Raw genomic sequence first — 14,106 nt, forward strand, 5'->3', positions numbered from 1 at the left:
TTTCCTTCCGACTCTAAAATTCCACTCTTATCATAGCCGGTACGATAAAACTGAATAAGACATAAATGATTGGAAATGTAATTCTATACAACTTTAGTTTTATATTATTTATCGATAGGACCACTAATAGGCCTAACATAGGTATTTGAGAATTAAATTTTTGGCCTTCTCCTAAACTACAATTTCAATCAGCATGAATGAAATTATTTATAGCCTAGAACGGCTCATTGTTCCACTTTACATACGAATTTTCATTAACTTTTCTCAGCCGTTTTCCCGTGATGCGCGTACAGACAGACAGGCAAACAGACAGACAGACAGACAGACAGACAGACAGACAGACAGATAGACAGACAGAAAATTAAAAAGTGCATTTCCTTGTTACTGTGGACGCGAGCGATACAGAAATTGCGTTCTTTTTTTAAGTTCTTAGCAACGTACGGACAAAACTCTTAGTTTAGGAACATGGCAATAGACTTTACAGCTCGAGTATTCAGTACTTTGTGTAGCTGCAGTTAGAGTCTCTAAATGCTGTGCACGTTGTATGCGAGTCCACAACTCATGGAGACCTGTTACTTGAGGATCGTGACCAACCATATCCCAGACAAGTTTGATGGGCGACATGCCAGGCGAACGTGGAGGCCAAAGAAGCAACGGTACGCGTCATTCCTTGAAGAAGGCTCACCACGTGACGGGCACTGTCCTTCCTCCCTCAAGTACCGGCTGCCGTCAGTACGTGGAGGGTGAGATCGGTTGTTGTATCCATCACACTATGCCGCTGAAGACTGCGCTTACCACGGTAGTGTCAAACACGTATCAAGTCATCACTGTAGCACAAGCGTCTGAAAACATCAGATTTTGCCAGTGACGGCATTCACGTGCCCATTGCAGTCTGAGTCTGTTGTGGTTTCTGGGCAATGACAGGCGTGAAACCTGTCCAGTCAGTAGCAGACAATGAAGACAGTTGAAGTGCTCCAACATCGAGCCGCACGGTCCGTTATGGCCAAGCGGAAACCCACTTCCCGGACTTGTCTGACTACACAGTGACCTCGTCGGTGCATCCGCCGAGTTTAGGTTCGTTGTATGTCCTGCACCGAGCGGAGTGGGTTCGAACCCCGCCGTCGCCCGTGCTGTGGTTCCCATGTTCACTTCCAGACAAGACAGTTCCTATTCCTTCCACCTCCTTACCCAATTTAATTCACCATCATTCATTCCATCTTGATTAGCTCTTCGTCTCACGTTGGCTTCAGGAAGGGCATCCGGCCGTATAAACATGTCGCCTAACCCCCGACAACGTGTCAAGAAATGGGGCTAAGGGGTAGATAGACAGTAGCTCTTCTGATACACTTGTTCTATAACCACATCTCAAACACTTCCAGTCTCCTCTATATCTTCCTGTTCTCTCTAGCTCACGCCGCGTGGCTCTGCCACCAGCCTGGCATTTTCCAAGTATCTCATCCTTCTCTCTGTCATGTCATTCGCTCCACTCCTTTGCTGCCTAATATGTGCATCAGCTCCTTTTATTCCGTTCTGTCAAGGACCTTCTCAATGCTTCCCTTGTTCCTTTACCTTTTGTTCTTCAATACTTTTGTAGCTGTACATGAGACTCATCATCCTGAAGTCTTCACATTTCTTAGAATTCTAATTTTTTTTAATGATTGTAGAGAGAAGTGACTAGATCATTCGTTTTTAAGTTTGACCAAATCTGCTGGAGAGTTCATTATGTGTCTCAGGCGGACACACACCGGACTCTCTCAACACTGTCAAAATAGTTGTAGTATCTTGTGGACTGCTTCACCCGACCAGGTTTCGATAAAGCAAGCGAATCTGTCCTTTCCATTTAGTAACACCCTCATCAAATGAAACACTGGGGTATTCTAGTTGCACAGAAATGAATTTCATTAAATCTTGGATAATGCTGGATACTTCTTACACATTGTTCGAGGACATTACGCCCAATACACGGGAGATCCTCGAAAAAGCGTTTCTCGAGTTACGCAATGCTCTTACAGTCTCCTACTGTAGTTATAGCGAAAGATCTTCTAAAGATAGATATGCGGTAAATGCGATCGTCATCTTGCGGATATGCTTGTGGTAGCTCCTTCAGGCTGCATTTATCACAGTCAAATATCTAACTCTGGTAGGTCGTCCATGAGTTAAAATGTCGTCACATCATCTCTGAAGGAGAACATCGTAGCCTTGTGTAACGACTCCTGAAATAAAAGTGTGTTGTATAGATCTAATGTCAGTTAAGTGGTACAAAGTCTACTGAGGAGCTATAAACTGATCACGCAGGCATGTAAGCTGAGCAGTGGTACCATCTAGACACTCTGCCTAGCAATTTCAACATTGCGATTGTGCTGCTTGCTACATAGGAATCTTACTAGAGATTGAATTATTTCAGGTGGGTTACTGTAGTCACGTCCTAGTTCGTGAACCATGGGCAACGGCGGAGTGGCCTAGTAAGTGGTCCTGAGAGTCGGGATAACAGTTGCTATGGAATGGGAGTGGGCATCTCGGACATATTCTGAGTCATGGCCCTCCTTGTGCTCAGGCGGCTAGGACTATACAATTCACCGGTGGTCCATAACCCGTTAGAGGAGAGATCCTCACTTGGACTATGTGCAAGTAGGGTAGCATCCTGCTTCATGAATTTACCGAGCTCAGAACACTTTAAGCAAGCCTCGGACCTATGGGAGTAATGGAGTCTCACTCCCATTTGACAGGCGAGGGACTCCTTGGAAACAACTTGGCGAACGAAATGGAATTCGATGGGGAGCTATCAATATTAATGGGGCTTATGGAAGAAAGAAAGTAGAACTGGCTGAGTCAGCAAAGAGGATGCATCTGGATGTGCTAGGAGTAAGTGATATTCGGGTAAGGGTAGATAATGAGGAAGAGATAGGTGATTATAAAGTGTACTTGACGGGTGTTAGAAATGGAAGGGCAGAGTCTGGGGTAGGGCTCTTTATCAGGAATATCATTACACGCAACATAGTTTCTGTTAGGCACGTAAATGAGCGAATGATGTGGGTAGATTTACCAGGTGGAGGAATTAGGACAAGAATTGTCTCCGTGTATTCACTATGTGAGGGTGCAGATGAGGATGAAGTTGACAAATTTTTTGAACAATTGAGTGACATCGTGGTCAGGGTCAACAGCAAGGATAGAATAGTGCTAATGGGCGATTTCAATGCGAGAGTTGGGAATAGAACTGAAGGATACGAAAGGGTGATTGGTAAATGTGGGGAAGATATGGAAGCTAATGGGAATGGGAAGCGTTTGCTGGACTTCTGTGCCAGTATGGGTTTAGCTGTTACGAATACATTCTTCAAGCGTAAGGCTATTCACCGCTACACATGGGAGGCTAGAGGTACCAGATCCATAATAGATTATATCCTAAGCGACTTCGAATTCAGGAAATCTCTTAGGAATGTACGAGTTTTTCTTAGATTTTTCGATGATACAGGCCACTATCTGATCTGTAGTGAACTAAGTATCTCTAGGCCTAGGGTAGAGAAAGCGAAATCTGTCTGCAAACGAATACGGGTAGAAAATCTCCAGGACGACGAACAGAAGTACATGGACATGATTTGTGAGAAGTTTCGAACAGTAGACAGGAAGCAGGTTCTGGATATAGAAAGTGGATGTGTGGCATACAGGGATGTAGTAGAAACAGCAAGGGAATGCCTAGGAACAACTGTGTGTAAAGATGGGAAAAGGCGAACATCTTAGTGGAATGATGAAGTGAGAGCAGCTTGTAAACGTAAAAAGAAGGCTTATCAGAAATGGCTCTAAACAAGGGCCGAGGCAGACAGGGATTTGTACGTAGATGAAAGAAACAGAGCGAAACAAATAGTTGTTGAATCCAAAAAGAAGTCATGGAAAGATTTTGGTAATAACCTGGAAAGGCTAGGTCAAGCAGCAGGGAAATCCTTCTGGACAGTAATAAAGAATCTTAGGAAGGGAGGGAAAAAGGAAATGAACAGTGTTTTGAGTAATTCAGGTGAACTCATAATAGATCCCAGGGAATCACTGGAGAGGTGGAGGGAATATTTTGAACATCTTCTCAATGTAAAAGGTAATCATTCTGGTGGTGTTGCAAGCAGCTAAGCTCATGGGGAGGGGGAAAATGATGTTGGTGAAATTAAGCTTGAGGAAGTGGAAAGGATGGTAAAAAAAACTCCATTGTCAAAAGGCAGCATGAATATGTGAAATTAGACCTGAAATGGTGAAGTATAGTGGGATGGCAGGGATGAAATGGCTTCATAGAGTAGTAAAATTAGCGTGGAATGTTGGTAAGGTACCTTCAGATTGGACAAAAGCAGTAATTGCACCTATTTACAAGCAAGGAAACAGGAAGGATTGCAACAACTATCGAGGTATCTCATTGATTAGTATACCAGGCAAAGTATTCACTGGCATCTTGGAAGGGAGGGTGCGATCAGTCGTTGAGAGGAATTTGGATGAAAACCAGTGTGGTTTCAGACCACAGAGAGGCTGTCAGGATCAAATTTTCAGTATGCGCCAGGTAATTGAAAAATGCTACGAGAGGAATAGGCAGTTGTGTTTATGTTTCGTAGATCTAGAGAAAGCATATGACAGGGTACCGAGGGAACAGATGTTCACTATACTGGGAGACTATGGAATTAAAGGTAGATTATTAAAATCAATCAAAGGCATTTATGTTGACAATTTGGCTTCAGGAATCGATGGTAGTATGAGTTCTTGGTTCAGGGTACTTACAGGGGTTAGACAAGACTGTAATCTTTCACCTTTGCTGTTCGTAGTTTACATGGATCATCTGCTGAAAGGTATAAAAAGGCAGGGAGAGATTCAGTTAGGTGACGACTTGGTCTTAATGTCAGACTGTGCAGAAAGCCTGCACTCTAATATCTTGGAACTTGAAAAGAGGTGCAATGAGTATGGTATGGAAATTAGCCTCTCGAAGACTAAATTGATGTCAGTAGGTAAGAAATTCAACAGAATTGAATGTCAGATTGGTGACACAAATCTAGAACAGGTCGATAATTTCAAGTATTTAGGTTGTGTGTTCTCCCAGGATGGTAATATGGTAAATGAGATTGAATCAAGGTGTCGTAAAGCTAATGCAGTGAACTCGCAGTTGCGATCAGCGGTATTCTGTAAGAAGGAAGTCAGCTCCCAGACGAAACTATCTTTACATCGGTCTGTTTTCAGACCAACTTTGTATTACGGGAGCGAAAGTTGGGTGGACTCAGGATATCTTATTCATAAGTTAAAAGTAACAGACATGAAAGTAGCAAGAATGATTGTTGGTACAAACAGGTGGGAACAATGGCAGGAGGGTACTCGGAATGAGGAGATGAAGGCTAATTTAGGAATGAACTCGATGGATAAAGCTGTACGCATAAACCGTCTTCGGTGGTGGGGTCATGTGAGGCGAATGGAGGAGGATAGGTTACCTAGGAAAATAATGGACTCTGTTAAGGAAGGTAAGAGAAGTAGAGGGAGACCAAGACGACGATGGTTAGACTCGGTTTCTAACGATTTAAAGATAAGAGGTATAGAACTAAATGAGGCCCCAACACTAGTTGCAAATCGAGGATTGTGGCGACGTTTAGTAAAGTCACAGAGGCTTGCAGACTGAACGCTGAAAGGCATAACAGTCTATAATGATAATGTATGTATATAAGATGCCAAAGAAGTTGCTTGCTATCACAAACAGTGGCTTGACTCGTGTGTGTTTGTCTGCAGACCTCGTACGGCAAGACGGAAGAGTTCTTCCTGTTCGCCTCCATCATGGACGCGACGATGATCGACCGGCGACTCGGAGACAAGCCCATGTGCTTCGAGCTGAGCATCGGGAACGCGGGAAACAGCATCGACGGGCACAACGAGCCGTCACGAGAACCGAGCGACTCCGACAGCGACGACAACCTGGGTGAGTCCCTCTTCCTCGTGAACAAACTGCACATCGACCAAAAATAGTTAGTTTCACTTCCTGACGTTCGCGAGTTTATGACAGTGACCACCCTCGCGGTACTTCTCTTCAACAACAAGATCCTACTCATACAAAATACGAAATATATCTAAAAAAGGCAATGATTTTCCTTTTATTAATCTTAATGCCATAGCAACTCCTGAAAATGATGTCCATCTTCATTTATGCAAACCTAATATATTCGAATCACATTTTGTGATACGTGTCGTAATTCGTCTTCTGTTATTTCACTCATTACTCTATTAATTTGAGCAACACGCAAATCGTTTGCAATATTTCCGAACACACCTTTGACATGAATGCTGTCGTTCAGCAATAAATGTACTTGGCGAGAGTCTTACAGGACACCAGGCGGCTGAACACTGTTAGCACGAGAGCAATAGAATGCTGGTCCCTTTATCCGCTTTCTTGATTTTACACTGGAATTACTGAAAACGGTCACAACATCCACATGTAAACTTTATTTGTCCAAGTTATTTTCAAACGAATAATGTTTATTGGGCACGTAGTCACGGGGCATTGAGCTCGAGGTCTCCCACCGGGGCATAGTTGATATCTACGATGCATCAGAAAGTTCTCCAGAGTTGTGACTGTCTTATGTTACAGAGGGCGTGACGGTGGAGTCAGGCTCTTGGCACAGCACCACGTCACCCGCCAAGCCGATGACGTACGACAGGACGTACTACTTCCTGCCCTACTGGGACGACAAGCCATGTATGTACGTGAGGTCCGCCTGGCCAGATTATCGCCGCAGAATGTACAACTCCAACGCCATCGCTCGGGTCGTGGACAAGCTGGAGGAAGGTCTGGTAGAAGTGGCGGCGCTCCTCGAGCAGGACGACACAGCCGCCGTTCACCGTCTGCGTGCCGTTCTGGACGACCTGAGTGCGTCGTGTGGGCGGTACGTGGCCATCGCCAGGGGCTGCAGTTCAGGGCTAGGCGTGGGCAAGACCAAGCTGGACAAGGAGCGGGCCAAACTCTGCCAGAGAGAAGTAGTGAGTATCTAGTGTATGATTTTCTAAGTGTGAAATGACTCGAATAAACAATAGTCCAAATTTGCGGGTCCTAAGAGGCCACTACAATGAACATCCGAATCTGAGGGCATAACACAACAAACCACCCTCCCTGTCAGAGACATAATACTAATCTCGGATTGGACCGATCTGTGTGGCAGAAATGGATAGAGCAAGAATTCCCTAGCGCTTGATTGTGTTGGGGAAATGAAGAAGAAGATATTTAATGCTACGACGCCCAGATTTGTTGAGCTGTGTGTTGTTCAACATGCATTCTCACAGACACTGTCAGACCAGTACATCGCGTGGTGCTACAACTAGACAAACATTCCCTCCTAACTCTAATCACGAGAGTTACGATCCTTCGATGAATGAACGCAACGCCTCGCAAACTGTTGCGGCTGAAAGAGTTGGCTAGGGGAGGAAGAAGTGAGGCGAGTAGAGCTGGGAGCTCAGTGACACACACACACACCCTGGGTACGGGAGAGGACGAACCTTAGACCGAGGGACGAGCTTGACATCAAAGTGCCTTTTCACAATCCGAAATTCCATTCAGGATAACCTACTGATAGCTGTGAGGGTAGGGACCGAGAGACAGACATTATAATGAGAATAAGACAGAACCTATCGCTCGACATAAACACATACATTGATGTTGTGTCCTGGACGTTAACCATAGTTCCTCGATGGACTGACCATGTGAGAAAGCAATAAGTATTGAACCGAGAGATTGAGCTACTTAAGACCACTAAAGAAAAGAAGCTAGAACACACCGGGTGTTTTGTGACCTAAGAAGAATGAACGAAATGTCCGAAAACTCTATGTCGTCAGTCAACGGAAAGTGTACCGGAAGAACGGGCCACTCGCCTCGTTGGTATACACGAGGAGGAGAACTACAAATATAGAAAGTAGCTTTACACACATTCTGCAAAAAGTAAAATAATGAAGTTGAAATTTCCCTCTGAATGAATGAAAAGTGTAGTGTTTTCTGATGACGTGCAACCTGTATTTGTTATTGCCCCTCATTCGTGTGTACCATGATGGCGTTGCAGATAAATGTGCAAAAAAGATGATAGGGCAAACCGGTTACATATTATCCATGTGTTCCTGGAAATAGAGGTCCGACATGGAGCAAGAGAGAGCATCGTCGAACCTTTAACAGGGAATGTTCTGCACAATCCACAATATAATGTTGCTCAGATCTGGTTGTTGGAGATCAACCAGCACAATGCGGAAGAGACACAGTTTCTAAACTATGACATTATAAACAACAAAGCAATAATTTGTTCTGAATACTGAAAGACAAAATTGTTCTGAAGAATTGTTGCTATGCCTATAACAAAAAGTGTTGAGATCTGTATCTCAGTACTACTTTGACCTTCTCCTTCTGCCAAGGAAGAAGTTCAGTCGTCGTTTTATTCTTCGTGCCTACTTTTGACCACGCTTGTTCAACTGTTGGGCTTTGGTAAGTCCTTCTTTCTTTCATCTGTTCAGGGGGCTCGTATCTTCCGAGAATTTTCCTGAAATCCATGGACTTCTTTCAGGGCTTGTCGTACAGACCGTCCACCTTGAAGATCTGATATTCCTAGTACTTCAATGTTCTTCGCAGTTTCTGCCAGCCAAGTGGTTCTTGTTCTGCCAGAAGATGAACAGGCGATGGCCAGTCTTTTGGGAGGCAATCTTACTATGTACATGTTCGTAGAATTCCTCATCTTATTTTACCGGAGGTAAGATCTCCCTGAGAATTCTCCTCTCTGTGGCTTCCAGTTTCTCCAACGACACTCGAAGACGCACTTTGGCTGCGTGTCTTCTGAGGCATTTGATCTATATTGCTGCTATTCAGCAAACAGCGCCATGTCGTCAGTCCGCGCCATTCTCTCACAACCTCTGCAAGGACACGGTTGAAGAGAAGTGGAGAAAGTCCATCCCCTTGATACACACCTCTTTTTATCTACAAGCTTTCCGAGACCTCGCCTCTAAATGTAACCTTGGAGTGGGTATTAGACTGCGGGTTACCAATCTGTCGTCTATTGTATACGCCACGTAGTTGCCAGATGGTTGTTTTACTTTCAGAGCAAAATGTTGTCAATCGGCTAAAGGTGTCCGATAAGAGTTAAGGGTAAGATATAATAGTAATAATAATAATAATTAATAATTGTTCCGGAGTTTTCCGTGGAACGCAGAGAGGTGAAAGAAGGTGCTGGTTTGAATGCGTATATCTACGATATCAAAGATTAATTTAAAACTTTAAATTAAAGGCTGTATTTCTTTTCAGATCTCAAACATAACAAAATTCTTCACTATGTGAAGGAACAAAATGTCAGGTACAAAATAGCAAACAAGAACAGAAACCCAAGGGTTGAAAATTACAAGTTTTGAGCTTCAGCTCCTATTTACAAGTTTACAATTTCGCAAATGTTGCGATCAGGAGAGACACAGTTCAAGAGCACTTTGCTACGGCCTTCCAAAGGCCCCACTCAATATTACACAAATCTCAGAAAAGAGCTCATATGCGCTCCCAATGTCTTACAGTCTACTCAAGGGAACTTTACACAGAACCTTACAATTGCTGGTCTCTCTAGGCACAACCTGCGATCGTCTCGCAATAAACGTGGACGCTGGAGGTAGCCGTATGCCACAATCAGCACAAGCGTCATCCGACTGCGCTTCTGCACCTGGATGGTGCTCGTGCCCACGCTGCCATTTCTCTACGTCGGTGAGTTGATGAGGAACCCAACGGGACGCAATATGATGACTGAGACACTCCACTGATGGTCTACGGAAACAAGATGTCAGTCTGCGGTGCAAATCCGCACTCTCACTCAGACGTCGGGTACGGTAATGCATTCCCGCCACAGGCTTCACATAACTCTCGATAACATGCTGATGCAACCTCGCTTTCATTCCACGAACGCTCATCAGCTTTCGAGACACTCTTCACTTCAACGCCGCACACAAACAACACTACTTTATCTACAGGCCCCGTAATAATGCTTACATCCTAAAACAAAAATGTTCAGAGGGTTATGGGTTCTATTCCCAGCCGGATACGGGATTTTAGTGGCGTGAAGTGAACTCGGAGACGGCGTGTTTGTCTCGATTGCACGCAACATACCGCAGTACAGCAACACACCACGGTGAATACGTCCGGCCCGCACCAGTGCTTACTGTAATCGCAGTTTCGTTAGATCAGTGGTGTCAAGAATTCCGACTGGAAATCCTCCCCCACCTCTCGGGAGAGTCACAGGTGTCATTACAAGAAAATCAAAATCATTGTTCATAAAATATTAGGGGAAGTCCGTGTAGTTTGGGCACCGTCCATAACTCTACTGACCTTAATGAAAATTTCTCAAATGTTTTACACGATAATTAGTACAATGTATCAAATGATTTGGTGAAAACAATTCTCAATATTATCTTTAGGATTTAGTTAAAAGCAATATTTATTGTAAAATTTGTTATCGTGTAATTTGAACTGGATAATATAAACCTTTATATGTTATTTAATGAATGTAATATGAATTATGATTATTATTATTATTATTATTATTATTATTATTATTATTATTATTATTATTATTATTATTATTGAATATCCAAAGCAGTCTTGAACCCTATTTTACACAGTATACGAGGGTTATACTTAAAATACATGTTCACTTTTACAATGAAAATGAGTTCATGTATTCAATCGGTGGAAAATTAAGTGGATGAAGTTAATACAATATTTGTAACAGCACAGCTTCTTACACAAATGATACAGGGGTTTTGATAATGCAATGTTGCAATAATTTAAATGAGAGTTCAAGTCATGTCTCCTTCTTTCAAATGCAGCACATTCAAACAGTAGGTGGTCCACTGTTTGTGAAGATCCACAGACACACACATAGCCATCAGGACGATTGATTTCAAATCGATGAAAATAATAACCAAATTTGCCATGGCCAGTAAAAAATTGAGTTATTTCACACCTTGGCACCTACACGTTACTTTGCAGGCGGTTGAAAACCTCAGGGAAGAATATATCTGTGGTGACTTGGCCTCTAGTGGAATAAGTCCAAATGTTGTTCCATTGATGAATTACGTGCTTCTTTATGATGTATTTAGCGTAGCTATGTGACGTTTTGTCATAAGTAATTTCCAAATTACATGTAGCCGCTGCTTTTGCCAAAAGATCACATTTCTCGTTTCCACATATTCCAAAATGACCATGAATCCAGTCAAAACAGATAATAACCGAGATTTCTTGTTGTTAGATTTGCACCATTCGATCGCAGATTTGATCGCCCACAGTTCAGCCTGCAAAAAAAAGAGCATGTGGAAGGGAGTTTGTACTGGGATGAGAACACCTCAGAATCGTTTTCATGAACAACGAAGACGCATCCAACTTTGTCCTGTTCAGCTGTGCTTCGTATGTGAGATCCATCTGTGTAAATAAAGCAGTCATGGGTAATTGTACAATTTTCATAAATGAAGTGTTTGAATAGACTTGGGTGAGCAGACTGTACAAAATGTTGGTATTCGGAATGGGCATTGGTGATACTTTGCTTTTCTTCAAAAGAATGAGTTCAGCTCAATGCCTGCAATAGGAAGGGCTGCGTCAGTAGAGGTGGTGCGGTAAACACGGGAAATACGAAGAGCAAATCCTCCCTGAATTTGCAGCAATTTATGCTGAGCCCATTTCTTCTCAAGTGTCATTCGAAAAGAGGAAACAAAATACAATATGAGAGGTACAAACGCTGTATCATAAATAATTCTTACTACCTCTGAATTTCGTCCCCAGCCTTTCTGTTGTAGTTTGTCGAAATGGGCCGTGAATGAACTTCTTGTCAGGCACAACTCCCAGATAAGAATATTATTTTCCATAGTGATACTTTGTCCATTCATTTCAATTTTATGCTTTCTCAGTTTCCTTCTCCTTGTAACAAGCATGTTCTTCGTTTTCTGGGGATTAAATTGTAATTTATTATCACAACCCCAAGTAAGTAAAATGTCCGACTCGTTGGCTGAATGGTCAGCGTACTGGCCTTCGGTTCAGAGGGTCCCGGGTTCGATTCCCGGCCGGGTCGGGGATTTTAATCGCTTCTGATTAATTCTTCTGGCTCGGGGACTGGGTGTATATGTCCGTCCCAACACTCTCCTCATCATATTCAGACAACACACTACACTACCAACCACCACAGAAACACGCAATAGTGCTTACATCCCTCCATAGAGGGTTGGCGTCAGGAAGGGCATCCGGCCGTAAAAACAGGGCCAAATCCACATGTGCGACGCAGTTCGCACCCGCGACCCCACAGGTGTGGGAAAAGCGGCAGGAAAAGAAGAAGAACCCAAAGTAAGTAAAATGTCAAGAGACAAATTTGCTCTTAATCTCAGATCCTGCACATTATCTGCTTTAATTAAAAGAAGGGCGACATCAGCGTAGGCCACAACTTTACAACCAACAGGAAGACGTAAGGTTAGAAGGTCATCGTATAAAATGTTCCAGACCACGACTGCAACTAGATCCTTGTTGGCAACCCCTATTCAGGGTCTTTGAAGAGACTGCTGATCCGACTTGAAGTTTAACTTTCCGATTTTGGAAATAAGATTGCATTAATTGATATACATTTTTGGGACAGAGCTTCTTTTTCAACTGAGTCAGAACTTTTGGCCACCAAGCATTATCGAATGCACTGGAGATTTCCAGTGATATTAGGATAGCTACTTCATGCACTGAGAAAACAGTCTCAACCCATTCTACTACACTAACGAGGGAACACATACATGTGTTTCACTCGGATTCGGTTGAAATTTGGTAGGAATATTCGTGAGAGGCAGTAGAATACTAAGGTGAAAACTGCATGTCCCCAGCGCAAGTTTAAACGCAAAAATAGAACAAATAAACAGTCATAAAATAAGAAGTGCCGCGGGAGTATCTGGGTGTGGCGGAGAGGGAGGGAGGAGCGAAGCAGCGGACGTGAGCAGCGTATAGTGGGGCTGCTCGCTCGAGTCGAATGAATGACTACCCACCCCCACCCTCCCGGCCACTCTTCTTTACTACACCGCACTTCGCACATACCTCGTATCTTCCCAATTAGAAACGTCAAAGCAGATCAAGAGGTGCACATTGATTAGTCGTCCGATGAGACAACGTTCTTACAATGACAGGTAAAGTCTGACGTTCTTATAGTCATTTTTATGAATGGTGACTGTATATTTACTTTAACCATGTATGGTAATAATTGATTTTTTACACCTACATACAAAAAACGCCCACTACAGAAGTCATTCAATCCGTGGAATGTAGTAGTGTGCCTTCAGAATTGTTTTGCAGTGTGTGACAAAAAAGACACCCCATTTTCTGAAGATGAAAGGAATTTGGGATTGGAATTATATCGTAAGTAGATCAATGTATTTATATATATTTACTTTTACGAGAAAAATAAGCGTTCACAGGAATTGCGTTCTTGTCTCCGTTTTACAGGTCTAATTGCCGACAGGGTTTTGGATACCGATGTGACAGTCGAACTGGATGGCACATTGGATATGTCAGATGATGACTTTGATTTCGAGGAAGACAATATTGAAACACCGTTATTTGACCTGGTCTCCAAAAATGTTGCTCCTAACCCTGCATCCACAACAACGGCTGAACGATGCCTAATCCCAATAACTTATAAGAAGAAGGTTGTCGAATATTGGCGAAACAAAGGCGGGAAACAGAGGAGCTTCGCATCGGTGAAACACAGGTTTTGTAAATTAAAGTTCCGGCAAGAGCTTTACAGGTGGGAGCAACAACTGGAAAACGGTGGCTCAATGGGAGAAAAAAATTAATTTGTTACGAAGGAGACTTATCAAAAGTTCAAAGAAAGTAGACAACGAAACAAAATTGTTCACGATATAAATATTAAAAAATGGGCCTTAAAGTACGCTCGTCTAGTTAACTACGACACGTTTCGAGCGTCTCATTCCTGGGTAATGAGTTTTAAAAAGAAATTCAAAATTGAATCAAGAAAAATTTGCAAATTCGTATCTAAAAAGTACCAATTTGAACAAGAAGATACTAATTGTAACGCGACACTGTTTGTTGAAGAAGTGTCGCAATTAATAGAAAGTCGCGGCCCA

The 14,106-nt window shown here is 43.0% G+C and overlaps 1 protein-coding gene across 1 annotated transcript in view; it reads left to right on the forward strand.

Moving 5' to 3' along the window:
• Positions 1 to 14,106, forward strand: part of mfr (misfire) — a 426,204-nt gene that overhangs the window by 86,008 nt on the left and 326,090 nt on the right. The window contains exons 8-9 of the mRNA XM_067152717.2: positions 5,737 to 5,923; positions 6,590 to 6,978. Coding sequence (XP_067008818.2) covers positions 5,737 to 5,923; positions 6,590 to 6,978 — 576 coding nt within the window. The remainder of the gene's footprint in view (positions 1 to 5,736; positions 5,924 to 6,589; positions 6,979 to 14,106) is intronic.

Source organism: Anabrus simplex, chromosome 8, assembly GCF_040414725.1.
Source record: "Anabrus simplex isolate iqAnaSimp1 chromosome 8, ASM4041472v1, whole genome shotgun sequence".
Classification (NCBI taxonomy): domain Eukaryota; kingdom Metazoa; phylum Arthropoda; class Insecta; order Orthoptera; family Tettigoniidae; genus Anabrus; species Anabrus simplex.